The 11,045-nt window shown below is 39.3% G+C and overlaps 1 protein-coding gene across 3 annotated transcripts in view; it reads left to right on the top strand.

The window, feature by feature from the left end:
• Positions 1–11,045, top strand: part of ndrg1a (N-myc downstream regulated 1a) — a 14,327-nt gene that overhangs the window by 1,738 nt on the left and 1,544 nt on the right. Inside the window, exons 2-15 of one of the 3 annotated variants that reach the window (XM_032534964.1) lie at positions 2,782–2,856; positions 3,736–3,771; positions 6,753–6,858; positions 7,168–7,288; positions 7,652–7,714; positions 7,814–7,874; positions 8,357–8,443; positions 8,585–8,641; positions 8,737–8,840; positions 8,990–9,046; positions 9,152–9,203; positions 9,701–9,748; positions 10,201–10,236; positions 10,566–10,617. In XM_032534964.1, the coding sequence (XP_032390855.1) occupies positions 2,800–2,856; positions 3,736–3,771; positions 6,753–6,858; positions 7,168–7,288; positions 7,652–7,714; positions 7,814–7,874; positions 8,357–8,443; positions 8,585–8,641; positions 8,737–8,840; positions 8,990–9,046; positions 9,152–9,203; positions 9,701–9,748; positions 10,201–10,236; positions 10,566–10,617 (937 nt within the window). In that variant the 5' untranslated portion in view covers positions 2,782–2,799. Of the gene's footprint in view, positions 1–2,781; positions 2,857–3,735; positions 3,772–5,897; positions 6,170–6,752; positions 6,859–7,167; positions 7,289–7,651; positions 7,715–7,813; positions 7,875–8,356; positions 8,444–8,584; positions 8,642–8,736; positions 8,841–8,989; positions 9,047–9,151; positions 9,204–9,700; positions 9,749–10,200; positions 10,237–10,565; positions 10,618–11,045 lie in introns of those variants that run through there. The other 2 variants (XM_032534965.1, XM_032534966.1) reach the window with 2 other exon arrangements.

Below are 11,045 nucleotides of genomic sequence, written 5' to 3'. Positions count from 1 at the left end.
TTTTCTTTTTTTTTTTATGCTACGCATTTTTAATCATCCCAAACCCGTGTCCTCCAACATTTTCCTGCTTGTGATTGCATAACACAGTTTCACTTCTGCCAGTTTCTTCCTCACAGCCTGTTTTCTAAAAAAAAATAAAAAATAAAAAAATAAAATAAAACAACACGTAAGCGTCATTAGCAAATCTGCATGTAGGAATCGATTTGACCTGGTTAAAGACAATGTGCAACTGTTGCCAGTGACACAAGACAGTTTTGAAGTGAAGCCAGTTTATAGAGAGTCCCCTGCTGAAGCAGCAACAAGATAAAATCCCTGTGAGAAAAAAGATACACTGCATGGGCATCACTTCCCTTTTTAATAGATTGTGTTTAGGGATTTGCCAACTTTCTGATAATCTGAAACCCAACATACTGTAAAACTCTTCAAGAATTATATTGAATGTAGCAATGTTTGTCCATACCTACCGTTTGACATGACATAACTACATTTATCAAATTAGTTTGACAAATCATTACATAAGGGTCAAGACTCATGTGGTATCCTAATTGTATTAGTAAGTTATAAGAATGCTGGTCTTTAAGCTATGTAATTTACCTACCTATTAAGAATAATCGGTCATTTCCTTACCCTGTTTCAGAAGTTATCTGCTAGTAAGTGATGTTCCAGAAGGAGGTGCTACTAGTTCTGAATCTGAGGATGTCCACCAACCGGATGACAACTCAATAGTTAGACAGAGGAAGTTGTTGCTAGTGAGACATGTGAAAGTAACTAAGTAACTTGTAAAGATGTCATGCTTGCCCGTTTGCATTGAACTTGCTGACATATTTGGATGTTTAAACTAAAACACCGCCCTCCCTCCAACCCTCCCTCCTCTTGGCCAGGTGAAACATTAGCTCAGCAAGGCGAACTGTTGGAGGCACACTGCTGATGTAAACAGCAGGTGACCTAGTTGTCTCCACAGCCAGGCTCTCCCTGTGCTGCCAACCTGCAAACAGGTGGGGATGGTGGCCAAGTACAGAGGAAATCTGCACTCTGTTCTTGTTGTTATTGAACTCTATGTCTGGTTTTACACAGCAGTGTTTGGAAATAGGCTTAAAGGATTCCCCCCATGTTGATAATTCCCCCCGCCACCCCCCTTGAAACTGATCTGAAACTGAGTCGTTTCATTTTCAACATCATGATCAACATCATGAACTCGACTTCTCTCACATGGCTGTGGAATCTCAACGGGGGCTGATCTCTTGTCCTCTTCAACAAAGCTCCTGCAGTGTGATGGCGGCCATGTTTTTGAAGCCCTCAGCAGAAAAATTAACCTGTTGTTTGATACTCCTCTTCCTCTGTGCTATTGTGAGATCCGGCTGGCTCCGGTCTCTGTTTTCCCAGCCAGAGGAGCATGTGTGTGTGTGTTTGTGTGTCCAGGGTGTTTTCTTCCAGACAGCTCCACATTTTAAATGTAATCAATTCCTCAAAAAGACCACCACACTTCGACTGTCACACTGCAGTCCTGTAAGTTGATGTTGATTAGTTGTCTACTCTGGCTGTATACAAAGACAAACTGAAAGATAAAGTGAATGAGTATGGAAAGAGCAAACATGGCAACTGCAAACAAAACCGAAACCAAGAAACAGAAAATGGCAGAATGCACAGTGCTAGAAAGCCAGAAAAAGGATGAAAAGAGGCTGGGATGTTTTGATGGTAACCAGGGTGTCTGTTGCTTCCTGTCTGTGTGGGTCAGTGAAGGCTCCCTTCAGCAGGGGGACAGAGGAGGGCAGGCCCCTGGCCCACAGGAGCCAGTGGACAAAGAGCCCTCTTAACCAGCTAATTTGATTTGCATGCAGAGCCGGAGCCTTCCCCCTTTCCTCCAACACAGCATCATGACCAAGAGCACAATGTGCGCCTGGCTTCGACCCACAGCACAGTCTGCGCCTGGCTTCTCTTTACACTCCCCTTTTTTTCTTTTTTTTAATTTGAATTTTTTTTCAAATTCTACCTGCCTTTCTAAGTCTCTTTTTAAAATAAGTTCATGGAACAGTCAATTTCTGTTGGTCTCTCCCTCTTATTTCTTTTTTTGAAATATGCTCTCAATTTAGAAGCTTTTATCAGAGAGTGACTGCTTCAGTTTTCCATTCTGTAAGTCCTCTGTTTGTTTTTTTTTTTTTTTTTTTTTTTTTTTTTTTTTTTTTTTTAAGAGACAAACAAAAAAAACATATGTAGACGTTTTTGGCCACAACAGTGTTTTAGATATGTTTTAGTAGAGTGAGAATTACACATTTCCTCTTTGTTTTGTTTTTCTCTCTCTACTAGCGCATTCCTTTACCTGTCACTGAGACACATGAGTCTGCCTGCCTGTGTACCCTGTCTGCCATGTTGTCAGTCAGACATTCTGTCCTGTGAGGTGTGGCCCATTATATGGTTAGCATGTTAGGGCAGCTCACATCGCCAGTCTCTGCATGTTTCCGTGTCTGTACACCTGTGTGGGTGTGTGCGTACGTGAGTGTCTGCAGGTCTATATTAGTTTTTTTATGAGCTTTCTCATAAAACTCCCCCACCCAAGTCAGTAAGTCAGCCTATATCCTCCAACCTTTGCCACAGGTGTGGTTTTGTGGTTTTGGTTGAGTAAAATCTTTGTTCATTTAAAAGAAGAACCCTAAGTATTTTCCATAGTTTGGGAAAGCCAAATATTTTTGACCAATTCTTTTTTTTTTCTTCTTTTTTTTTCACACACTATCCAATATAACCTGAAGTGTACTCAAAAATCATTTTGATCTCTCCTACTCCCAGGCTCTACAGCTCTTTGAAATGGATGACATCCAGGTTGTTGAGTCCAAACCCCTGCTGGTTGACAGGGAACTGCCGGTACGTATTGTGAACAGAGCCAAGACAAACAGTGTTTGTAAAGAATTCTCAGAAAACCACTTGAGTACTAGATTGCTCAGCTTCGCATGATTTAAACCTGACAATGAAATTGCTTGTGTGGTTCATTAGTATATCTGTGGTTTAATCAGATTGCTGCATATAACAATTTGAGTACATTTAAATGAATGTCACAGGTGCTGTTCACAATGAAATACACAATCACGATTATAAATTACTAACAGTATATCTTCTAAATATTTTCTGACAAATCTGAGCCATCAAAGTAATATAAACCATAGTGAGTTTTATTTTATTTTTTTTAAAGGAGAATACACAAGTAGGAACTCAGAGCACTCAGTAATAGAAATGTTAATATTCATCTGGATTTGCGTTAAAATACAAACTGATATGCAATCTTGTGTGCCAGGTTTTTTGTAGTATCATAAATGGAAAAAGCACAATCATCGCACAATTAGCATTTCATAGTTGTTGAGACTTAAACCATAATATCCTTGTCGAAATACATGAAGAAAAGTTTTTTATTCAAGGTCATAGCTATAGGTTGACGATATGAATGTCTGATAGCTTATAAAATGCTAAACATTTTTATTTAGTTTTAAACCAGATTGGGGTTAGTTTAAATGAGTGGCAGGTTTGTGTGAACGCTTCTGTGGAGCACAAGGTCTGAAAGTAGTTTGTTATCCTTGTCGACACCTACAAAGTTGTGCAGTTGATGCCCTGTTCCTCATATGACAGAGGTCATATGGATGTGAAAATACATTCAGTGACAGGATGGCGCCCTCAGGATATTAGATTATGGCATGTTGTAATGTAATTGCATTAGTTTTGTATTTTCATCACTCTGTTCTTTCCTTGCAGGGCCTGAGAGAGGCTGTGCAGCAGCTTGTGATCAAGGTATGACAATGATGATGATGATGATGATGAATTTGATTTCTGTTAATGCACATGAAAAAAACTATTATTTACCACAGTTTGCAACCATATCGAACTGAAAGAGGAATAGGGTGAAGCCTAGGCTTATTTTTGCCTGTCCTATCTCATAATCCCTAGAATAGAATATGCCCAGACACAATAAATATGTTTGCAGACACAAATGATCCAGCATTTATCATAGCTACCAGTTGTAAACCCAGTCTTATCATTGGAAGCTTGTGTTGACAGATGATTGTAATTACTGTTTTATTCTATGTGTTATTATTTTAGCTTGTTTGATACCATCTAGTGGTGGATGAAAAGAAACACTCTGCCACTACTCAGCGTGGCTGCTAGAGAGGCCCATCGATCAATGCAGTGACCTTTCATCCGCTGTGATTTTATTAAGACTGAAATCTAATTGTGCCTCCACTAATTCAGTCGGCTACTGAGAGTGATGAAACACACTTTGGACAGATAACGGCTACAGTGTATCAACCCTTCCACTTTCCTCTCTAGCACATTTACACACATTTTGAATGGTATACGGGTGGTGCTGAGTATGGGGGCCTCTCAGCACTTTGGACAGTGCTCAGACCCTTACAGTAAGACGTATGTATGCGTGTGTATATATATATATATATATATATATATATATATATATATATATATATATATATATATATATATATATATATATATATATATATATATATATATATATATATATATATATATATATATATATATATATATATAATATTATTTTTAGAAAAGCTGCTGAACTTCCACATACAGTATAAAGTTATTCCTTAATTGTCTCATACACACACAGTACAATGTAGGGAAATTATATTATTGTATTTGAACCCATTTTAAGTATTAGGACAGCTACACATACAGCATCCAAGGAGCAACTTGGAGTTTTGTGTCTTGCTCAGGGACACTTTGACATGTGGCTGGACTCTGTCTCTGAGCCTCAAGCCACTATTCTCAAAACTTCATTGCCCTTTAACTCAAACATGGTGGCTCCAGTTATGGAGTGTCTGTGATTAAGGGTTTTCTGGTCAGGCAGTCCAAGATTTAAGAGCTAATTTGTAATTAGCTGTTACACTGACTGTTAAGTTTCTAGTGCAATTGTTTGATATCTTTTTGGCAGCTAATTTTCCAAACGTTAGTGACGTAGGATTAGTTGAGGGTGACAATATTGCGGGTTTACTCCTGACTTTCATAATAAATGCCTATGTACTTAACATGCCCACATGTTGTTGTGTGGAGGAATGTCTCCCCAGTGAAGCCTGCTTGAGTTTGCCCAGTAGAGGTGGAGAGTGTGTGATATGGGGCACAGTGACTCCTTAGATGTTTATGTGTACTTTACAACCAGTAAATAGGATATAGGCCTCTTTGGCTGTTTCCCCAAGGCAGATCTCATGCGGTCAAAACTGGTTTGAAAACTACCCAATAGGTCATTGCTAGACCTTCAAGTCAGGTCACCTTTGGGCAGATTCAATCTGCACATAAACAGATTGATTTCAAAAATGTTATTTTGGTAAAAATATAGAAATGTAAGGGTGTATACAAGCATTTGTCTCATATAGCACTGTTTTCAAAACAAAAAATGTTTTGACATATTCACTGGTTTGTTTTCATAACATCTTTTAGACAGGATGTTGCACCCAAGAGTGTATATCTTATTTTGGAATATAACTCTTCAAATACATACACACACACACACACACGAGAATTACTAGCATTTAGGAGTTTAAGCTTTTATGTTGAAATATTCTGTCTGTATTGCTTCTGGTTACATAAGCCTATCAAATCAGTCAGTCACTGACTGCTATAAAGTATTTTTAGAAGTTTCTGACTTTATTGTGACTAAATCTCTGACAATATCGTTCTAGCCTTGGTCGCGGTGATACATTTTATTATTTTAGCTAAGGTTTCTCAGTTTTGCCATTATTTTTGGAAATATTTCCACACTAACTGGTGTCTTCTCTTCCCTCATTCATTTAGCATGTTTTCCTACTGATCACACACCCATATGTACTCGCCATGTCAACACAGCCACTGCCCCTCTAATTGACATTGGTTGATCCAATTTAGGGATATCTCCATCTAGAGATAGCTTGTTTTGACCAGCCTGCAAGGCACCATGGGAGGCAGGGGGCTTAACCCCAACTGGTAAGCAGCAGGGTTATAAAATGCAGCTCCCAGAGCAGAGCTAAACAACTTCAGAGGATTACCAACATTTGAATCTAAAGCTCAGGGAGCCACTGTGACAATTTTTCAGTAGCGAGCAGCGTTGAACTCCTCTCCTGCAAACATGGTTCTGGTGGATTCTGATGTGGAAATGATTGTTGCTGAGATTGAAGTCAGTGTGAGTAGACTAAAGGCTTTATTTAAATGCTTGCTTGCTGAGTAGTTTCCGGTGAAGTGTTAAATTATGCTCCCTGCTGCAGTTGTAGAACAGGTGTCAGCACTGAAGTGCTCATAAAGAATTGTTTTATATATCTGTTTTGTGGCTTGAGTAATGAGCTTGATTTTAATAAGTCGACAATTTTGTAGTTTGTTTGGAAAGTAGTTTTAAAAATTGAAAGAAAGCATAAATGATTGATGGCATTAATCAACACATATTGTATAAAATTGAGTTGCGTTATAAACTGAAGTTACTAAAACGTGTAGGGCGACCTAAATATGTTGGATTCATGTTGATGTATATTTTCTGTAATTTATTTGTTTTTTAATTTATTTTTTGCTTCTAAAACATTATCAAACTAAATTTTGGTTGCCTCCCTGCAGTAACTCAGAAGTGCAACAAGTTTCTCATCTTTTTAGCTTAAAGCTAAATTCCTTGATGTTTACTTTTAATTTTGTTCAATTGTTTTTGTTATCTACACATTTTTTTTGTTTGTTATTCACACATTTTATTCAAAGTTTGGTCATTTTCTTTGCATCTATAGGAACATGATGTGGAGACTCCTCATGGAAGAATTCGCTGTACAATGAAGGGGGTTCCCAAGGGTGACAGACCAGTCATCCTCACCTTCCATGACATTGGACTAAACCGTAAGCCTAGCTCCCTCTTCAGTTCAATCTAGGTGAAACATATGTTGTTGTGTCTAAAGCCTTGGGGTGTTCTGACTTAAACGCACCACGTGGGACGAGATTAGGTTCTCCAACTGACTTGATATTAAGTCTACTACATTACAGTATCTAAACGTTTCCATGCTTACCGACAGATTTCTTGTGATGGTGTCAGATGTTGTGAGACTATGAGGCACAAAAACAAATGTATTCACTGGTTACTTGAGATAATTTCTACTTATTAGCCATGTGTCACTCATCCACCTCCCTTTTCTTTTGGCTGCTCTCTAGACAAAACTTGCTGGGACACTCTCTTCAACCATGAGGACATGTCAGAGATCATGCAGCACTTTGCTGTTTGTCACGTTGACGCCCCCGGGCAGCATGAGGGAGCTAATACCTTTTCCACTGGGTGAGCCATGCAGACACACGCACAATCACAAAAACACAAACAAGCCCTTAATGTATGTCAAGCAGTTGGTGACCTTTGACTTGGCAGGTAGATCCAATGGCTAAGACGACCTAATTTGAAGTGTGTTGCGGGGATAGGCGTTTATCTCGTTCAAGCTAATCTCTGCTTTAATGAGGGGGGGACTTTGCCTCACGTTAGCGCTCCTTAAGTTGAACATGACATAAAAAAAGACAATGAAACATAGGTAAATGGTTAATACAAGCTGATAACAAAAATACAAAGCAATTTAGATCAGTGATAAGATAAAGGCTACAATTAAATTTTTTCAATATTAGTTGTAACAATATGCTTTTTGTCTTCCAGATATGAGTACCCTTCTATGGACCAACTCTCTGAGACCCTCCCACTGGTGTTAAAGCACTTTGGGTAAGTTGAGCTGCAGTTTTCACACCAACTGTTCACGCTCAAATTTAAGACTGTTTCTAACCTGTTGTTCTAACAGTTTCCATATATGTTTGAGCACAGGCTGAAGAGTGTTGTCGGAATGGGCATTGGAGCAGGGGCCTACATTCTGACCAGATTTGCTGTAAGTTTCCCCCCTCCCCCTCTCAATCAGGCTTAATAATTATAAGTTTTAATCATTTAAGGATTAACAGAGCTAGCTAATGTGTTTCTTCTTTTTGCTGTTTTTGGCAATATAATGTTGCTTATTGCTTGAGCCTGCTGAGCCATAAAAGCTTCCAGATTGGAATGTTCCAGATCAGCTCAACACTGTGCTCAGTAGGACGTCTCACTCTTTTGACAAGGCGGACAGAGATAGAACTTTTAACTCCTTGCTGCTGCCTTCTCTGTAACTAAATCAAGAGTGCATCACTGCACTATATATATTTCGTTTCAAATGTATTTGACGAGGAAAGCCTCTTTGTAACACAGAAATTAGAATTAAACAGAAATTGAATTATTAAATCAATTGGGGAAAACGTTTTTTGCACATATTTAGCTCAATGCCGCATTATATGTTGCAGTAATAAATCCCTTTTTTCATGTTTTTTTTCTGTTTGTTTTTAGCTGGACTACCCGAACATGGTGGAGGGGTTGTTGCTCATCAATATCAACCCATGTGCTGAGGGATGGATGGACTGGGCTGCACACAAGGTAATCATACATGCATAACAAACATTTTAAATTATTGTCTGAAACCCCACCAGAGACTAACTGGAAATTGAGAATTTTGGACTGGCACAGCTAACAAACGCAGCATTAAAAGCTAAATGTAGTTTTTATGTCTAATTTCAGATCAGCGGCTGGACCAATGCCATGCCTGACATGATCATCACCCACCTCTTTGGAAAAGTATTGATTCAAATTCTCTTGGAGTTGTTAACTAAATCTTTCTAGGCCTTTTTAGGTCTCAGTGTGTCAAATAAATGTTGTTTGGTCACCCCCAGGAGGAGATCAACACCAACCAGGACCTAATTGGAACATACCGTCACCACATCATAAATGACATGAACCAGTTTAACCTGCATCTCTTTGTCAAGTCCTACGAAAGGTAAAGAAAACACATCAAAGTCCGATGGCTAAAACTACACCAAGTAAAGAAAAACAGGTTGCAAAATCGTAACTTTTAATTAACAAAAATAAAGTTGTTTTTGTTGTTGTTTTTTTCATTTTTTTATAACAAAATGTCTCTCTCTGCAGTCGGAGGGATCTGGAAATTGAGAGGCCGATCCCCGGAAGCAACGTCAGGACCCTCAAGTAGGTTGTCATTAAGCAAAAATCAGCAACATCAACTGCTGCATGTTTTATTTTGAATCATAATATTATAATAAATATGTAATTGTATGTGTCTCCCTTATACAGGTGCCATAGTCTGCTTGTGGTTGGCGACAGCTCTCCTGCTGTGGAGGCTGTGGTGAGTATAAGCGCAATCTTATAGTCGTTCACACAGCCATTTAAAAACAAGGCTCTAATGCTAATCCACGTGACTTGTGCTGGATATATTTTCCATTCACTCCACTCACCTGTTTAAGCCTAACCAATATGCATGATTAAATACTTAAGGACAACAGTTTAACATGACTTAGGCAAGAACAAAGTTGGAAACGGATATCAAGTGACCGAGTAGTTTCAATCTGTTAAAGTTGAGAGGATTGTTACTGTTACTGCTTTAAGCTCAGAGAGGCGCCCATGATCCCCCAAACACCACTACTGATTTGTTCAGCTTTTATAAGGCATATATAGCAATTATAAGTGATACATTAAAGCCTTCTTTTCAAATTGTAGTTTAACGGAAATGAACTTTTCTTGTACATTATTTTAGCCATATCAATTTATATATTCAACCAGCAAAATATGACCACTAATAATATGAGATACTTTACTGAATAGATGTGTTAATTGTACCCACAGGTTGAGTGCAACACCAAGCTGGATCCAACAAAGACGACCCTGCTTAAGGTACAAGGGCCTCCTCCACCTCCTGTCCCTTGTCCTCATTCAGATAATAATAGCCTTGTTGGAAACACATCGGCTGATAAGATTCCAGTGGCTCAGCATTTATCTGGTGACATATTAACCATGGGTAAAGCTGAATGAGGCAATGTGCGTATGCGTATCGCCTCTGAGAACGCAATCTGCTGCAACTGACCTACTTGTATTGGCCCATGGCAACCTTTTATGATCCACAACTAAAACCAAATGGCTGTTGGAGCTAAAATGGGTGCCATTTATTGGGGTTAACTGTTTAGGGTCTAGAGGAACACTGATTGGAGGTAGCAGGGACAAGGTGTCACGCATGTTCAAATGGGACATGTTGAGTGTAATGGCGTGTGTCCACTGCTGTGTGAATGTACAAGCGCCAACATGCTAAATGCTAATGGCCCCTTTCGTGTTTTCCCTCCCCTCTCCAGATGGCTGACTGCGGAGGCATGCCCCAGGTGGACCAGGTGTGTATGTTTGTGTGACAGAAACAGAAAAGCTTTGCTAGACACTGTAAATGTTGTAGAGCAAGGCTGGATAATCGGAACAGGTGGATGGATCGACGGATGGATGGCATATGAAGGTTGCACGTAAGAGCATTAGGAAGTGGCAGACATGAACCACAGTTGTCAGGTTGTAATCCTCCACCCTGCGTAGCACCTGCTCATGACAGCTGTCATATCTTAGACCCTGAGCCATAAGCTGCTGGATGAGAGAGTGAGTCTGTCAATGTTATGTAAACAAGTATGATAATGACAAAAGGACTAATTATCTTCCTACTTTTTTATCTCTGCAGCCTGCCAAACTGACAGAAGCTTTCAAGTACTTCATTCAGGGCATGGGATACAGTAAGTATTCAAGGCATGCAGTATTTTTTTTCCTCTGACATTTTTTTTTTTGTGTGTTAAGTACTCCTATTATGCTTTCTGGCTTTTCCCCCTTTTCTTTACTGTGTTATGTATCTTTTTTGTGCACGTTATAGGTTTACTAAGTCCACCCCAAAGGGACTTACCATCTCCAACAGAAAACACTGTTCACAAACTGCTCCATACAGCTCTAATGTAGTCCAGCTTTTACTTCAGTGACAAACGTGCCTCACTTTTATAACACGTTCTAATGCCCGCTTAGCTGCTAGTGTGGCATACCCTCACACTCTGCTTCTGAGTGGGTAGCAGTCTTTACCTAGCTACTGTGCATGTGCAACTCCCAAAAAAGATGGAATAGAAGTGGGATGGCACACTCTGTAGCTAAAACGGAGAGCTCAAGACAGTTTTTT

This window comes from Etheostoma spectabile, chromosome 14 (assembly GCF_008692095.1).
Source record: "Etheostoma spectabile isolate EspeVRDwgs_2016 chromosome 14, UIUC_Espe_1.0, whole genome shotgun sequence".
Classification (NCBI taxonomy): Eukaryota; Metazoa; Chordata; class Actinopteri; order Perciformes; family Percidae; genus Etheostoma; species Etheostoma spectabile.
The sequence above is the reverse complement of the archived record's forward strand: the minus strand, read 5'-3'. Positions and strand labels throughout refer to the sequence as shown.